This window comes from Strigops habroptila, chromosome Z, assembly GCF_004027225.2.
Source record: "Strigops habroptila isolate Jane chromosome Z, bStrHab1.2.pri, whole genome shotgun sequence".
In the NCBI taxonomy this organism is placed as follows: domain Eukaryota; kingdom Metazoa; phylum Chordata; class Aves; order Psittaciformes; family Psittacidae; genus Strigops; species Strigops habroptila.
In genome coordinates this window covers 41,741,227-41,754,535 of record NC_044302.2, presented here as the reverse complement: position 1 = coordinate 41,754,535, position 13,309 = coordinate 41,741,227, and the positions used below count along the sequence as shown (strand labels likewise).

The 13,309-nt window shown below is 38.3% G+C and overlaps 1 protein-coding gene across 4 annotated transcripts in view; it reads right to left on the bottom strand.

The window, feature by feature from the left end:
- Positions 1 to 13,309, bottom strand: part of BDP1 (B double prime 1, subunit of RNA polymerase III transcription initiation factor IIIB) — a 50,239-nt gene that overhangs the window by 7,019 nt on the left and 29,911 nt on the right. The window contains exons 27-38 of one of the 4 annotated variants that reach the window (XM_030469974.1): positions 13,092 to 13,306; positions 11,782 to 12,169; positions 10,085 to 10,201; positions 9,750 to 9,786; positions 7,356 to 7,439; positions 6,513 to 6,735; positions 5,419 to 5,576; positions 5,083 to 5,224; positions 4,310 to 4,505; positions 3,369 to 3,429; positions 1,658 to 1,847; positions 1 to 217 (exon numbers count right to left, since the gene is read on the bottom strand). In XM_030469974.1, coding sequence (XP_030325834.1) covers positions 1 to 217; positions 1,658 to 1,847; positions 3,369 to 3,429; positions 4,310 to 4,505; positions 5,083 to 5,224; positions 5,419 to 5,576; positions 6,513 to 6,735; positions 7,356 to 7,439; positions 9,750 to 9,786; positions 10,085 to 10,201; positions 11,782 to 12,169; positions 13,092 to 13,306 — 2,028 coding nt within the window. The remainder of the gene's footprint in view (positions 218 to 1,657; positions 1,848 to 3,368; positions 3,430 to 4,309; positions 4,506 to 5,082; positions 5,225 to 5,418; positions 5,577 to 6,512; positions 6,736 to 7,355; positions 7,440 to 9,749; positions 9,787 to 10,084; positions 10,202 to 11,781; positions 12,170 to 13,091; positions 13,307 to 13,309) is intronic. The other 3 variants (XM_030469978.1, XM_030469975.1, XM_030469977.1) reach the window with 3 other exon arrangements.

Sequence of the window (13,309 nt, the reverse complement as noted above, 5' to 3'; positions counted from 1 at the left end):
CTCATAAGTGGTTTCCAAGTCATCTTCCACTACAACAGTAGAGAGAATTTTCTTGGCAAGAGGAAAATTATTCTCTTCAAGGTCAGCAGCTGACCTTTTTTGCGTTGTCCGCAAATTTGGGACAGGCTCTACTGATGCACCCTCTAGTTGTTCAGTTTCCATACTGCTGTTTAAAGGTGCAGTAAATTCATCAGCTGCAGTTTTTGACGATCCAATGCTGTATATATAAGAAGTCATTACTGTGACTGTACAAAAGCCCAAATTTACTTTGCATAACATTTCTGTATGGAAATTACACATGGATCTGTGGTGATAGTCTTTCTTGCTTAATATCTAATATTAATTTCAAATGTACTATTTACTACCAAGAAACATTTTTCTGTGTTATTTTGAGTTAGAAAACTGAGTTTTTGTAGTCATAATTCAATCTAATTACTTTTAGAAACTGTTCTATTTGAATTGTACTTGATATTTTCATATAATGTAAAAATAAGATAAGTGATAAACTGCCCTAGGAGATCCTACAATACAGTATTATTTATATGCACAGTTGAATCTTTACCCCCATGCTCCCACACCGCCCTCCACTCCCCCGTATGGTCTCAAAAGACAGCAAGTCATCTAGGGGAGCAGCAGACTAGGGAGATAGGGTAAAGCAGAAGGGAACAGTGAGACAGAAGATGTACCCTAACCCTGCCTATTAGCAATTCTGTCTACTAACAGTAGTTCCACAGGAGTTAGAATTCTTAACATCGTGTAGCCAAAATTCATTGTGTTGCCAAAATTCGTTGTGTAGCCAAAATTCACTCAAAGACCTGTCCTTTTAATAACTAAGGGAATGACATCAACATTTGATGTCACATGGCAAGGTCCTCCACAATGATGTGGAACTGCATCACACCTCTAGCTATGATATGAGCACTTAATATAGTAATAGCGTTTTTTACAACTTTGCAACACTTGTTATTCTTCAGAATGTCTTTTTCCCGTGATGTTCGGTTTTTCCTCCCAAACTGACCAGGAGATTTAGTTCAACTGTAATGTTGAAATTGCAATTTTGTCATATTGCATTGAAGAATACTCCTTGCAAAAGAAAATCAAACCCTTTGTATTGCAGTTCTGCAAACCAGTTATTATTCTGTTGAGTAATTAATTTGTTTGCTTTTTCAGCTCTTCTGCCCTTTGAGCATGGCACAAACTCAAGAGAATATCTGAATTTATGACCACTGTTTATCATGTTCTCCAGAAGACCATCTACACTAAAAATCTGGAAGAGCAATTAATAAATACCTACTTTACAAAACTGTTACAGTAGTGTAAAAGTGCACATGCTTAGACATTTCATTTCAGTTTCTTTTCATTCTAAGTATCCATGGCAGAATAGATTCGGATGGGACAAATGATTTCTGCTAAAAGGGAAGACTTGCTCTAAAGGGTAAATCAGAATTAAGATTGACACCAAAATCCCAGCTAACTAAAACACTAACTTTAAACTGCTGATGACATCTTTCTCAAATCTGATTAGAGCCCTTTACACTTCCTTTTTTCTGCCAAAATTATTTCCTCTTGCCTTTCTTCTTCTGAGAATAATGCACATTTAGGAAACAAACAAGGTTCACAAAAAATATTTCACTTTATTCAAGAATAAAGCATTTACCTCTCCACTTCAGTCACACTTGTTTCCCTTGCATTTATTGGGGTGATAAGTATTGGGGCTGGTAGTAAGGGTTCTGAAGTTTGTTCCAGCAAAACAGATGCATCAAACTCTTTTGAATCAGCTGGGATTTCCACCAATGTTAAAATGAATGTCTGTTCCTCCTCTGGACATCTATGATCATTGTTCACTACTATCATTTTTTCAGGGAAATAAAGAAATAACAAAAATCTGTTACTCAAGTTTGAAATTACACTTTTCTCTTCATGCCCTCCCTACCCCGAGTAATTAAGTTTTAGGCACTCCTTTCTCTATGGAAAAAGGCAGTGGGATATTCTTGAGACAATATGCTTCCTTTCTTCTTAGATGAGATACACACTGTCACCCCCTGGAGCCTATTCATTGCAGCGGAATCCTGATTACTGTTCAGAATGAAGAATATTAAAAATGCCTAGTAGGAGTGGAGCTTTTTTAATGGGTGCTCTGGCAATAAAGAACAATTTGCAGTTTAATTAAACTTGGGTAATGGTGGTCAAATGGCCCTCTGTCTTTAATTGCAACTGTCAGGTATTGTTACTTCTTTAAATGGCAGGAGTCTGCTGTTTTGGTGGTAAACAAAAGGCTTTTTCCCCTTACTGCAGGCTTGCAGAAGAGGACCTGAGAAGTATAGTCTTGAATTTAATAAATGAAGAATATAAATGATTTAGTCAACAGACGCTGGACTACTGCCATCCATTAGAATGAATTTAAGGTGAGAATATTTGTAAAGTTTTCAAAAGATAGAAAACAGTGCTGCACCATTACTTAAGACAGATTCCATTCTTGATATAAAGCTGCTGTTATTTCAACCTCAACTCAACTTTGGTTCTTCATCTAATTAAAGATGATTTAAGATGCTCTGTCGCAAGATCCTTGCAGTAACAGAGCATAACAACAGACGTCTAAGAAGTATTAGGCCCATCCTTCACACATGCTCAGGAGTTACAACTTCAGACTGCAGTTGCTACGTAAAGTATGTATTCTGGGCTTTTGACACAGTGATATTCCCATACCTCAGACAAGTACTGGTTCCAAAACACCTCCATTTCAATTTGGTCTAGGGAAAAGAAGCCATCACCTTCATATCTTTCATCACATCTAATCAGTTAGGCATTAATCTGCTGACTCACTACAGCTAAAAGGAGGAAAGTCTGGTTGCCATCTTCTTTTTTCTTCCCCAATTCTTCTTCCTCCCCTGCTCCACACTTGCACAGTCCATCCCTAGTACTCACACAACTCTGACACTTGACAACTCCATAAGCCATTATAGCTCACTAAACCAGTGGAAAACGACACAGGTTCTCTCACTCTGTGACATCCAACTTTTGATGGATAAGTGAATCAGAGGCTCATAAAGGCTCTAACAACTGCTAAATCTAGCACAAGTTAAGCAGCAGGAGCTCACAGCAGGGAGGAGAGAACAAGAAGTTTCCCTTTCACTGATATTTAAACTTAATGAAGTGCTATTCAAAAAGTTCACAAGTCTGGTTTGTGTTAACAAAATTTAGTAAGAGGCTAGGGAGGAGAATGCACTGTCCTGCGGGTCATTGTTTTTGTTAATGAAATAAATTTTTTAATCATGTAAATGAGAATGGTTTGGTTTATTTTTTCTTTGTATAACTGCAAGATACACCACTGTGGGCTTTTGCTAACTTAGAATATTAGCACATTATACCTGAAGTCTCTTCTGTTCTGCTTATGCATTGTTGTTGATCATCCTGAGCGCAAGCTTCATTCTAGAAATAACATAGTTGAAATAAAATGTTAATAAACCTGAGAAATAATTCTAGAAAACAGGAAAGAAACAAAGCATGTCAAATGCTGAAGAGCCAAAATATCTAATGACATCATCATAATTACATTTGTCAGCTTTTACTTCTAACTATGCTAGGTTGAAGGATATTAGCCTGACAAGGACAAGAAACACTTGGGCAATATAAAAATTTATATGCAGCTCATCGTCTGTACTGATGGTTTGTCAAAATAAATTTATACTTCCTACAGCACAACTCTGACAGAGATGACTCACACAATAAATTGCTCAGTGGCACTCAGAAAATAAATGCCACCAACCATTACAAAACCACTAAGTGCCAAAGAAAAACACCAAGCTCTGCAACTCATCCATTCCTTCCTTCCTTTGATAAAACCAGATATACTCTACTGCAAGTAGCCTCTTCTCACACTCTCTGCTAGTCCTGTAAGACCCAAATCATTCTTGTACCTTGCTCTACCATAACATCAGCCTTGACACATCGATAGGTTGCACAGGTTGCAACAGAGGTCACACTGAATGAATACAAGTCCTAGGTAACTTCTTCCATCAAAACTCTTTAAAAAATTGCCCAAAGTTTTGCTAACATTTCTTTAGCACTTATTGCTGAAATGCTATAAACTGAGGCTTGCAAAGATTAAAGTTGTCTGAAAAATTAAGTTTGGTTATGTCTTTGCAAATAAAGAAAGTTTAATTCACGAGCTGAAGTACCAGGTCGTTAAAATGGGAGAGTACATTTGCATGTAAAACCTCTTCCTCTACAGGATTTCAGAAAACTGGACACTTCTAGACTTAATTAAAGTAATTAAGTAAATTAATTGTAATTAAATGGGGTTCTTTACCTGAGTAAAGTTGATTGTGCATATATTGTGCTCTGGAGGATAAGGATTTTGCTCAGAAAGTCCATCCACAGAACTTTGATTTGGACAATTCTCTAGTCCAAGGTGAGATTTTTCAGGTGTTTGTGATGTAGTTCTTAATTCTCCTGACTTTTCACAAGCAGCTCTCATCTCTTTTTGTGTTCTGTAAGGTATGTATCTAGTTAATTGGAAATCAGTTTGAGATGGTCTGTGCATGGGATAAATTCTGTACAATTACATATTTAATATGAAGCTCATGTAGTTACAGAGAAACGGGTCACCTATTTAAATACTAGATCATTCTACTGAACAGAATGCATAATGTTCAAACAAGTCTAAATAAACTATTTCAGGAAAAAGCCTCCCTAACATCGCTAATTGAGATCTTATTAGAAAAAGCATGACCAAGCAGGAAGCCTTACAAGCTCATTAACATTTCTAAATTGATCAACTCCTTAACATTTCCTTTCAGATGCAGTTTCATGGGAGACAATCAAGCAGCAAAGTGATTACTAAGTTCTGAAACAGCAAACAGAAGTTAATATTTTTGCCTCTAAGAGCTGTACGACAAGAGAGAAAACCCTTAAAATAACAGTCTATACTGTACACTTATGTGCATAAACACACACAATATCTGTAAGCACAATATCTGGATGTCTGTTTCCCCCACAGAGACATACTACATATGCCCTTCAGCTACATATTTTTCAGAGACTTCAGGAATAAAGCCAATATCCACTGATGATTCTTCCTACCTCTCAGTTTTGTCTGCTTGCTTGTTAAGTTCCATACTTCTAGTTGCAAAGTCATGAAAAACTGAAGAATCATCTGCAGCTGGCCTGAGCTGTTCTAGTTCCACCTTCTGCATTTCTGCAGTACCTCTCAGGGTTGTAGACTCTAGGATACATAAGGATGAAAATTCAATTAGTATTTTTTTGTGTGCATGTGTATATATATATACACCCACATATATATTTATATTTATATATTTTTATATATAAGCTCTTGTATATTAAAATGTCTATATATATAGATGCGTATATATAAACACACTACAAAATTACTAACCCCAGGATAAGAAGTAGGCTTACCACTTTGAATTTGCTCTAGTTGTTCCACAAGTACATTTGTATTAAGTGACTTCTGACTTATGTTTTCATTGGACCTCAATACTCCAAAGGCTGGCTCAGGCTCCAAGAGCCTGCCTTGCGTCAGTCTCACACTATTCACCGTAGGCAAAGAGCTACCACTGCATGTAAAAAGGAAAAATGCCATCAATACAGTTCTTGATTTTTGACAGTTAGTGCAGAGAAGAGATAAGAGAGACGGAGTAGATGAGACAATGAAGAGCTGAAATACAGGCTGCAGAGGAGACAGAAGACTATTTGACAGAACGAAAAAGAAAGAGTATCTGGGAATTGAAAAAGTCAGGTATATTGTCAACTAGGATGTTCCCTACCTACAGAAAAAGCAAGTAATTGAGATACTTAAAAAACATGAGAAGATCAGAAATGTAACGCCAATCAGACAGTAGAAAGTTCTGGTTATAGTATAATAAAAGAACCACTGGATTTAAAATAGTTTATCTTTGATTATTATTTTTCAGAGGAGTATAATCTGATAGTTTGTTACAGCAATCAACAAGTTAAACAGTCTTTTAAATAGTACATGATCACCAGCAGTTTTTTTTCTGAAAAGATGTTCGATCAAGCTGTTTCAACATTCACAAATGCTTGAGCAAAGTTAAAAAAAAAAGGCATGAAAAAATGATAGAAGATCAACCAGTTCCTTGCCATCTCTGCTCTAAATCTTTGATATACATCCCACAGCAGCAGTGACACATAAGCGAGTTCCCTTGGCCTGATTAGCTGTACTTTGGGAAAATGAGCTTGGTAATTAACAATGATCCATACCAACTAAGTTTGAATATTCTTTTCTCCCCACCAGGGTAAAGTTAACTTCAGGAGTAAAGAACAAGTTCTACATCCCCGAAATTATACACCAATGTCTCAAAAAAGTTGTAAGAAAGAGACAAGAAGGGTTTTTCAGATTATATACTGAATTACATATAACAAGAAACCTTTGCTAAAGCAAGGCTGCTTGCAATTCAATAAAAATAAACCTAGCAGAAGTAAGCAGTGTCAGAAGACTTCTATCCCTAAAGAAAATGAAGTAGTAATTTAACCTGGTATTTGTAGCATTTTTCTCAAAATATTCTTCGACGTCTGTTCTTGTGCCAGTTCTTTGATCCTCTACATTAATGTTGTTTCCATCCTCAGAAGGGACCAATTCCTTGGTAGAAGTGTCTGAAGAAAGTAAATGCTGACTAGAAGTTCTATCTTGTCTGGAGCAGGCAGGGCTACTGGCCACGTCCAACTCATCTTGAGTGGGTAACACGTGTGTCCATTCTGGTTAGAACAAGAAACAGGACAGAAAAGCATAATTTAAAAGACTCAGGTTTGGCACATACATAAAGCTGTTTCACAGGTATTCAACTTCAAATCTCGTTTAACAAAGTCTGCATTCTGCAGGGATGCAAATTCAAATCCCAGGTAAATACAGTCCTAAGGCCACACTTTTGATAGGCAGAAACTAGCATTCAACCAATGAATGCAGATCAAATCTAAATAGAAGACTATAGAAAAAGAAGAGATTAAACTCAGGTAATTTCAGGTGGTAGCTAGTTAGACAGAAAAAGCTATCTTTGAGGTTCAAGGCCTGAAAAGATGACTGATAGTTATGGTCATTGAAGCCTGATTCCTTTCTTTTGCCCAATTTAGATGACCAGCTTAATTCAAACATGTCCTTCCTAAACCAGGTCTCAGAAACATTTTTCTAGCAAAGTGCCTTACTTTTTCCAGCCAAGCTGCATTGCCTAGTCTCAATATGCATTACAATTCAGTAGGGCTAAAAGCCTCTTGACCTTGCTATGCAGCAACACATGGAAGAGCTATATAGCCACTGCTCCGTCCCTTCTTAGGTGGGCTCAAAGTACAATCAAGGCTTTGTCCCATAAATCAGATCATACCTTCAGTGCTTGTTTTTAACTGGAACATTGGATCACCCATTGCAAGTAAAGTCATAGCAGCTTCGGTGCTTCCATCATTAATTCCTGCAAAATTGTTCACACATGTTAAAAGTCACAAGCACATTAACCACAAATCCATTTATTTGTTTGACACTATCATCAATATAGTGATGTATATATTTTTTTTAATTGTTGCCATTCATGGATCAAGATGCTTGGAGAGAGACAGCAATTCTCATCCACTAAATTAGAACTATTGTAAAAAACCTGATCAGCAGCATTATTCCCTTTAATAGTGTACTGGGTACATGTGGTAAGGTGTTGGCAGCATGGGGGCTGCTCTGGACACAGCTGGTTCCAACTGACCCCGTCGCAAGAGACAACCAAGCCTGCCAGCCAAGACAGTGGCACCTTTGGAAACACATTTAAGAAAGGGGAAGATGTTGCACAGCAGTGAAAAGTGAGGGGAAAAGTGTCAGAAACAGCCCTGTGAATAAGCCTTGTGGTTCAAGCCCAGCCGGTAACTCAGCACCACGTAGCTGCTCACTCACCCTCTCTTCCTTCCCCCCTCTCTCTGGGCAGGATGTGGACGAGAATCGAAAGAATGTAAGCCCCACAGATTGAGATAAGAACAGTCCAGTAACTAAGGTACAATACAAAACTACTAATGCTACTACTACTAAGGGAAATAAAGGGAGACAATATAAAACTAAAAAGGGAAAGGAAAAAATACCATAAACACAAGTGATGCACAATACAATTGCTCACCACCTGCCGACAAGTGCCCAGCCCAATCCAAGCAGCGATCTGGGCCTTCCACGTGATTCCACCCAGTTTATATACTGGGCATGATGTGCTGTGGTATGGAATACTCCTTTGGCTAGTTTGGGTCAGGTGTCCTGTCCCTGCTCCCTCCCAGATTCTTGTGCCCCTCCTCACTAGCAGAGCACAAGACTGAAAAGTCCTAGATCAGGGTAAGCGCTGCTCAGCAGTAACTAAAATGTTGGTGTGTTATCAGCACCGTTCTCAGACTGAAGCCAAATCACAGCCCTGCGCCAGCTACTAGGAAGGAGAAAAATAACTGTTACAGCTGAACCCAGGACAATAAAGAAGGAGCGGGAGGGGGTGCCCCATGGGTGGGAGCAGAGATTCTCCTGCTATCTGTGGAGGAGACCTTGCTGGAGGAGGTAGCTATTCCCTGAAGCAACTGCACCCTATAGAGGACCCACGATGGAGCTGACTATCTTGAAGGACTCCACTCCGTAGCAAGGACCCCACACTGGAGCAGGGGAAGAGCATGAGGAGGAAGAAGCAGCAGAGATTGTTAGGAACTGACTGTAACCCTCATTCCCCTTTCTGCTGCGCTTCTTGGGGGAAAAGAGGCAGAGAAGTGGGAAATGAAGGTGTGAAGTTGAGCCTAAGAATGCAGGAAGAGAAAGTTGCTTTTTAGTTTTCATCTGTTTCTCACAATCCTATACTATTTCGATTTGCAACAGATTAAATTAGTTTTCCCGAAGTTAGTCGTTTTGGTAAGTGGTCTCCTTGTCTTTATCTCAGCCCAGGATATTTTTCATTTTATTCTTCTCCCCTCATCCTGTTGAGGAAGAGGAGTGGGAGAGCAGGTGGGTGGGAATCAGTAACAGTTTAATCACTGAAATGCCTAACCTATGGTGTAGATCCCAATTTTTATCCCAATTTAGACTCCCAACTCCTAATTCACTATCCAGCGTACATCCCTTTGCCTACTACTAACTGTTCATATTCAAAAAGACATTTCCATCTTCCAAAGCTATTGTACTGAAATGAATTGAAAGAACGAAGTAGGCTTCCCCTCCTTCAAGTAAGACGGTAGGCCCATGCAATCTCCAGTGCTTTCTAGGAAGATGTATTGAGAATGTATTTAAAATGTGAAAGCTATTCTAAAAATCAGTAGATCCATAAGAGTTTGTAAAATCCCACATGGAAAGAATATTTGCTTCTAGAAGACTCTGATCACAGTCTGTCACACATGCTATTTTACAGATTTAGGATATTAAGGTCAGAGACCACAGAGATGACAAAGCTACAAAACTGCCCAATCTTTGTATTACTCAGTCACATATTAACCAAGCGGCAAGCAAGCAACTTGTGGACAACTACCACAGCACAGGAAAGAGGTAGATGGCAAAAGGCAATTCTGACCCCAGGAAACACAACCTGGCAATGCTTGGTCTCCCTACTTGACAGAGAACAGCAAGAAAATAGTTTAAATCTCCTCCAAAATATACAAGCATCTAGTATCTCATGAGCAGGTATTTTTAATAAGATATATAAACCTCAAAACTTGAGCAAGAGTAACTACATATTGGTAACAAGTTAATGGGAAAGATACTAACAATATTGTTTCATACCTACCTTTGTCCACCTCTGGATTTTCATGTATGGTTGTTTCCTTAAATAAAAGAAAAACCGTATCAAGGTTCTATATAAGATGAATGCACAATTTTAATTACGCACTTAAATTACAGGTAAATTCTCTGTCCAAAGTTTACCCTGGCTTTGAATGGGTATTTTAAAGGCTAACAATATTCACTCACACAGTTTTTCCATAGCTGTGTCCTTATATCTGTATGGGACAAGTTAAGAGTCTATTAAGCTATACTGTTACAAGCAGAGAAGGCAATCAGGCACAGGCACTTTATATGTACTATGAAACAACAACAAAAAAACCAACCAAAAAACATTCTTACTGCCATTGAGGTGCTTACTTTTCCCTCCCTTTGTGCCACTGGCTGGACAGATGCATGAGAGAGACTTTCAGCATCAGTAGCCACCTGCACATCTGGTATATTCACAGGTATTTCCAGCTGTAAAAATAAATTTAAAAGTATTTCAGTTCCTCAGCCTAAAAGAAAATCTGTCAAATGCAAGTTTTTATAAACCACATATAATTAGCAGATCTTAAACATTTAGTGGGATCCTTGCCAAAAATCAAGTCTTACACTACATACCTTCTGATTTAAGAAGGCAGCAGTTGTATGAACTGGAGGCAGAACTGGTAGTGCTGCTTGTTAGTAACTGGAAACATCAGACAACCTAAGACCTTGGGTTTAGTTGCTTATTATTCCACCAAACTAAGCTATGCAGCTGAGATCTTTCATGACGGCAGTTTACTTCAAATGGGTTTTGCTAGTTTTCATGTTTTTTCTGCTTTTTAAGTCTTCAGGAAGGAAAAATAGCTCAGCCTTTTTCCAAAGACAGACTAGGGAATACACACCTTCCCACCCACCCCCGTTATTTTACCTGTATTTTTTTATTATTCTTCTTCTTTAACACTGTCTTTTCACTGAGAGCTTCAGACATTTGATATTTTCAGAAACAAGGAATTGAAATTTGGCATAAAGGTTATGATATTTCTAATGAGGTTCTTAGGAAAACATTGCTCAATCTGAACAGCTTTCAAAGGCGTGCACTTTTTACAGATACTTTCCACTGATCTATTTAAACTTGACAACAGCTGAGTCCTCAGATATCTAACCATATTCCTTCCTTACTAGTACTCCTGGCTCCTATGTGTTAAATAAGGAAACACACAGGGTAGATATTCCACATCTTTGAAATGAAGGGATTCATCGAAACTTTCTGTGGAGTAACTTTACTGTCCATTATTGTTCTAGAGTCACCCTTGGTGTTTTGACTGAGCTTTAAAATCTTTTGCTCTTTCACCAAGAGAAAGAAACAGTGTGATAAATTCACTAGACCAAAAAAAAAATAAAATCCAGATTTCGATGAGAAGAGACGAAAAAATCTCGCTAGTAAGCAAAAAGAACTGGAGTGAGTGGAAAGAAGTAGTATGAAGACCTAAGGCATGAATTGAACAGGTCATATAAACAGATTTGGAGCAAAGCAAAAAGAAAAAAAAAAGCTGTGAAGACACATCACTAAGGCTAGAAAGGCCAAAAAAAGCAAAGATAGGGAAAAAGAGTAGAAAAATGTCTAAACCTCTGAACACAATCCCCCTCAAGGGCCGTGAACAGAGTCCTAAACCTCAACAGTTCCCTGATAACAAGAAGTATGCCAATTCCTCTCTAGTGACTGGTCTTAGCAGATGTGATACCAAGTCTGTCTACAGTCTAACAATCTTGAGTTCTATTCTAGTCTAAGAACATAATTAAAACCTGGGCCTGCACTCTAGGCTTAAAGTTTCCAACTCTGCAAACTGTCCACAAAGAGTAAAAACCTGTACATTTTGATAACTGGACCTCAGACTGATGTAGTATTCTGCTCAAAACTATGTGCCAGGTAACATCCCTGCTACTCTCTGTGCCATTCTTAACAACTTGAACTAAACTGGGATAATAACCAATTATTCTGAGATTCTATTGGAATAAAAGCTTTTTAAACAATCAAAACAAAAGTACACATGCAGGACACAGCTACATGATACCTCCTCCATGGTTTCCTCTATCTGAACAGGAATAGGTTTTGGAGATCGAAGACCTATAGGAACAAACACTGGAGCTTTGTTTACTTCTTCTGGTGCAAAGCATTCATCTTCATCATCAGGCTCAAAGTCATCTGCCTCCTCCTCCTCCTCTTGAGAAGCCCGGAGGGTCACCAAGGTTATCTTTGAACTTTTGTGCTCCTTCCCATATTTCTTTCTATGTACAGTTTTCAGACTTTTGCCTCTAGTAACACTCAGTTTAACTTCTTGCCTTTGATTCCCCTTCTCACTGCAATCAGCTCCACATTCAGAGGAAGAAGAGGCAGCAGTTCTTAGCTCAGAGACATGTTTTGGCAGCACTATCTGTTTTGATGGCCTCCTGGACTGCTTTCTAAAGTAAAGGACAAAAGCATGTTTAAAAGACAACAAAGTCCAACACATTTCAAACAAAGGGGTACTACAAACCAAAACAGACTCAATGAATAAAAAGGCATCACTGTGACCAACAATACAATCTATTTACTTCCTAATGTAAAGTGACAAAAATGCATCCACACACCCTTTAATCAGAAATCCTAATTTCTTCATGTATGCACATGATACTAATTGTAAATCTGTATTAAGCAGTCTCAGAGCTTTGGAAAGCTGCACAATTAAATTTACAAGATACAGAATTCTTTGATTAGACAAGCATGAATTAATTTTCATTTTGAGGGATGTGTAAGTCAAATGCTTTTTATCTCATGGGAACGTTTCCAGTTCTCTTTTGCTAAAGCTGTACTAGGAGCCCCAAACTGCCACACTTCAGGTGACCAGACTAACGTCTAGAAACTAGGACTGTTAGATAACTAATTATCTGCTCCAGTTTGTCAGACAGCAATCTCTTCCCTCATCAGCTGCTGTTTCCCTCCTCAAAAGTAATTCCAAACTTCCACCAAAAAACATCCTCCCTGGTAAACAGTTGTGGAGGGGAAACAAATAGCAGCAGAGGACATTTCCACAGTTTGTTTAGATTAATCCCACAATCCCTGTGCCCCGAATACTGGTACTAGAAAGTCTTCCCCTTTAAAACCAGGAATTCCTGTTGAAATCACAGGTGGACCTGGGATGGGTTGGTAGGAGTACTGGCTGTGTCCATTTTATAAGAGTGCACGCACGGTAAGAGACATAGGGAAATCTGCATGCATCTGAATGAAAGACAATGACTGACATCCTCATGTAACACGCTGCAAAATAATGGCTGATACTTACATTTTTAAAACAAAAGCCAAAACCAATAAATTGAGCTTACAAGCAAAAATTAGTTGTTTTACCTTGTGAGATTGTCTGATTTTTTTTCCTTTGAGGCAGAAAGCTGAGAATCTTCTTGTTCTACTTGACTTTCACTCTCTGATGATAACTCTGGAGACTGGAGTCTACTATCCTGCTTCATTCTTTTAAAAGATGCTTCTCCAACCGAGTCTGTAAAATTGTGTTTTCTTGTATTTTCCAAGAATGATGCAGCTTCCACTGTGTTACTAGATTTTAGCTG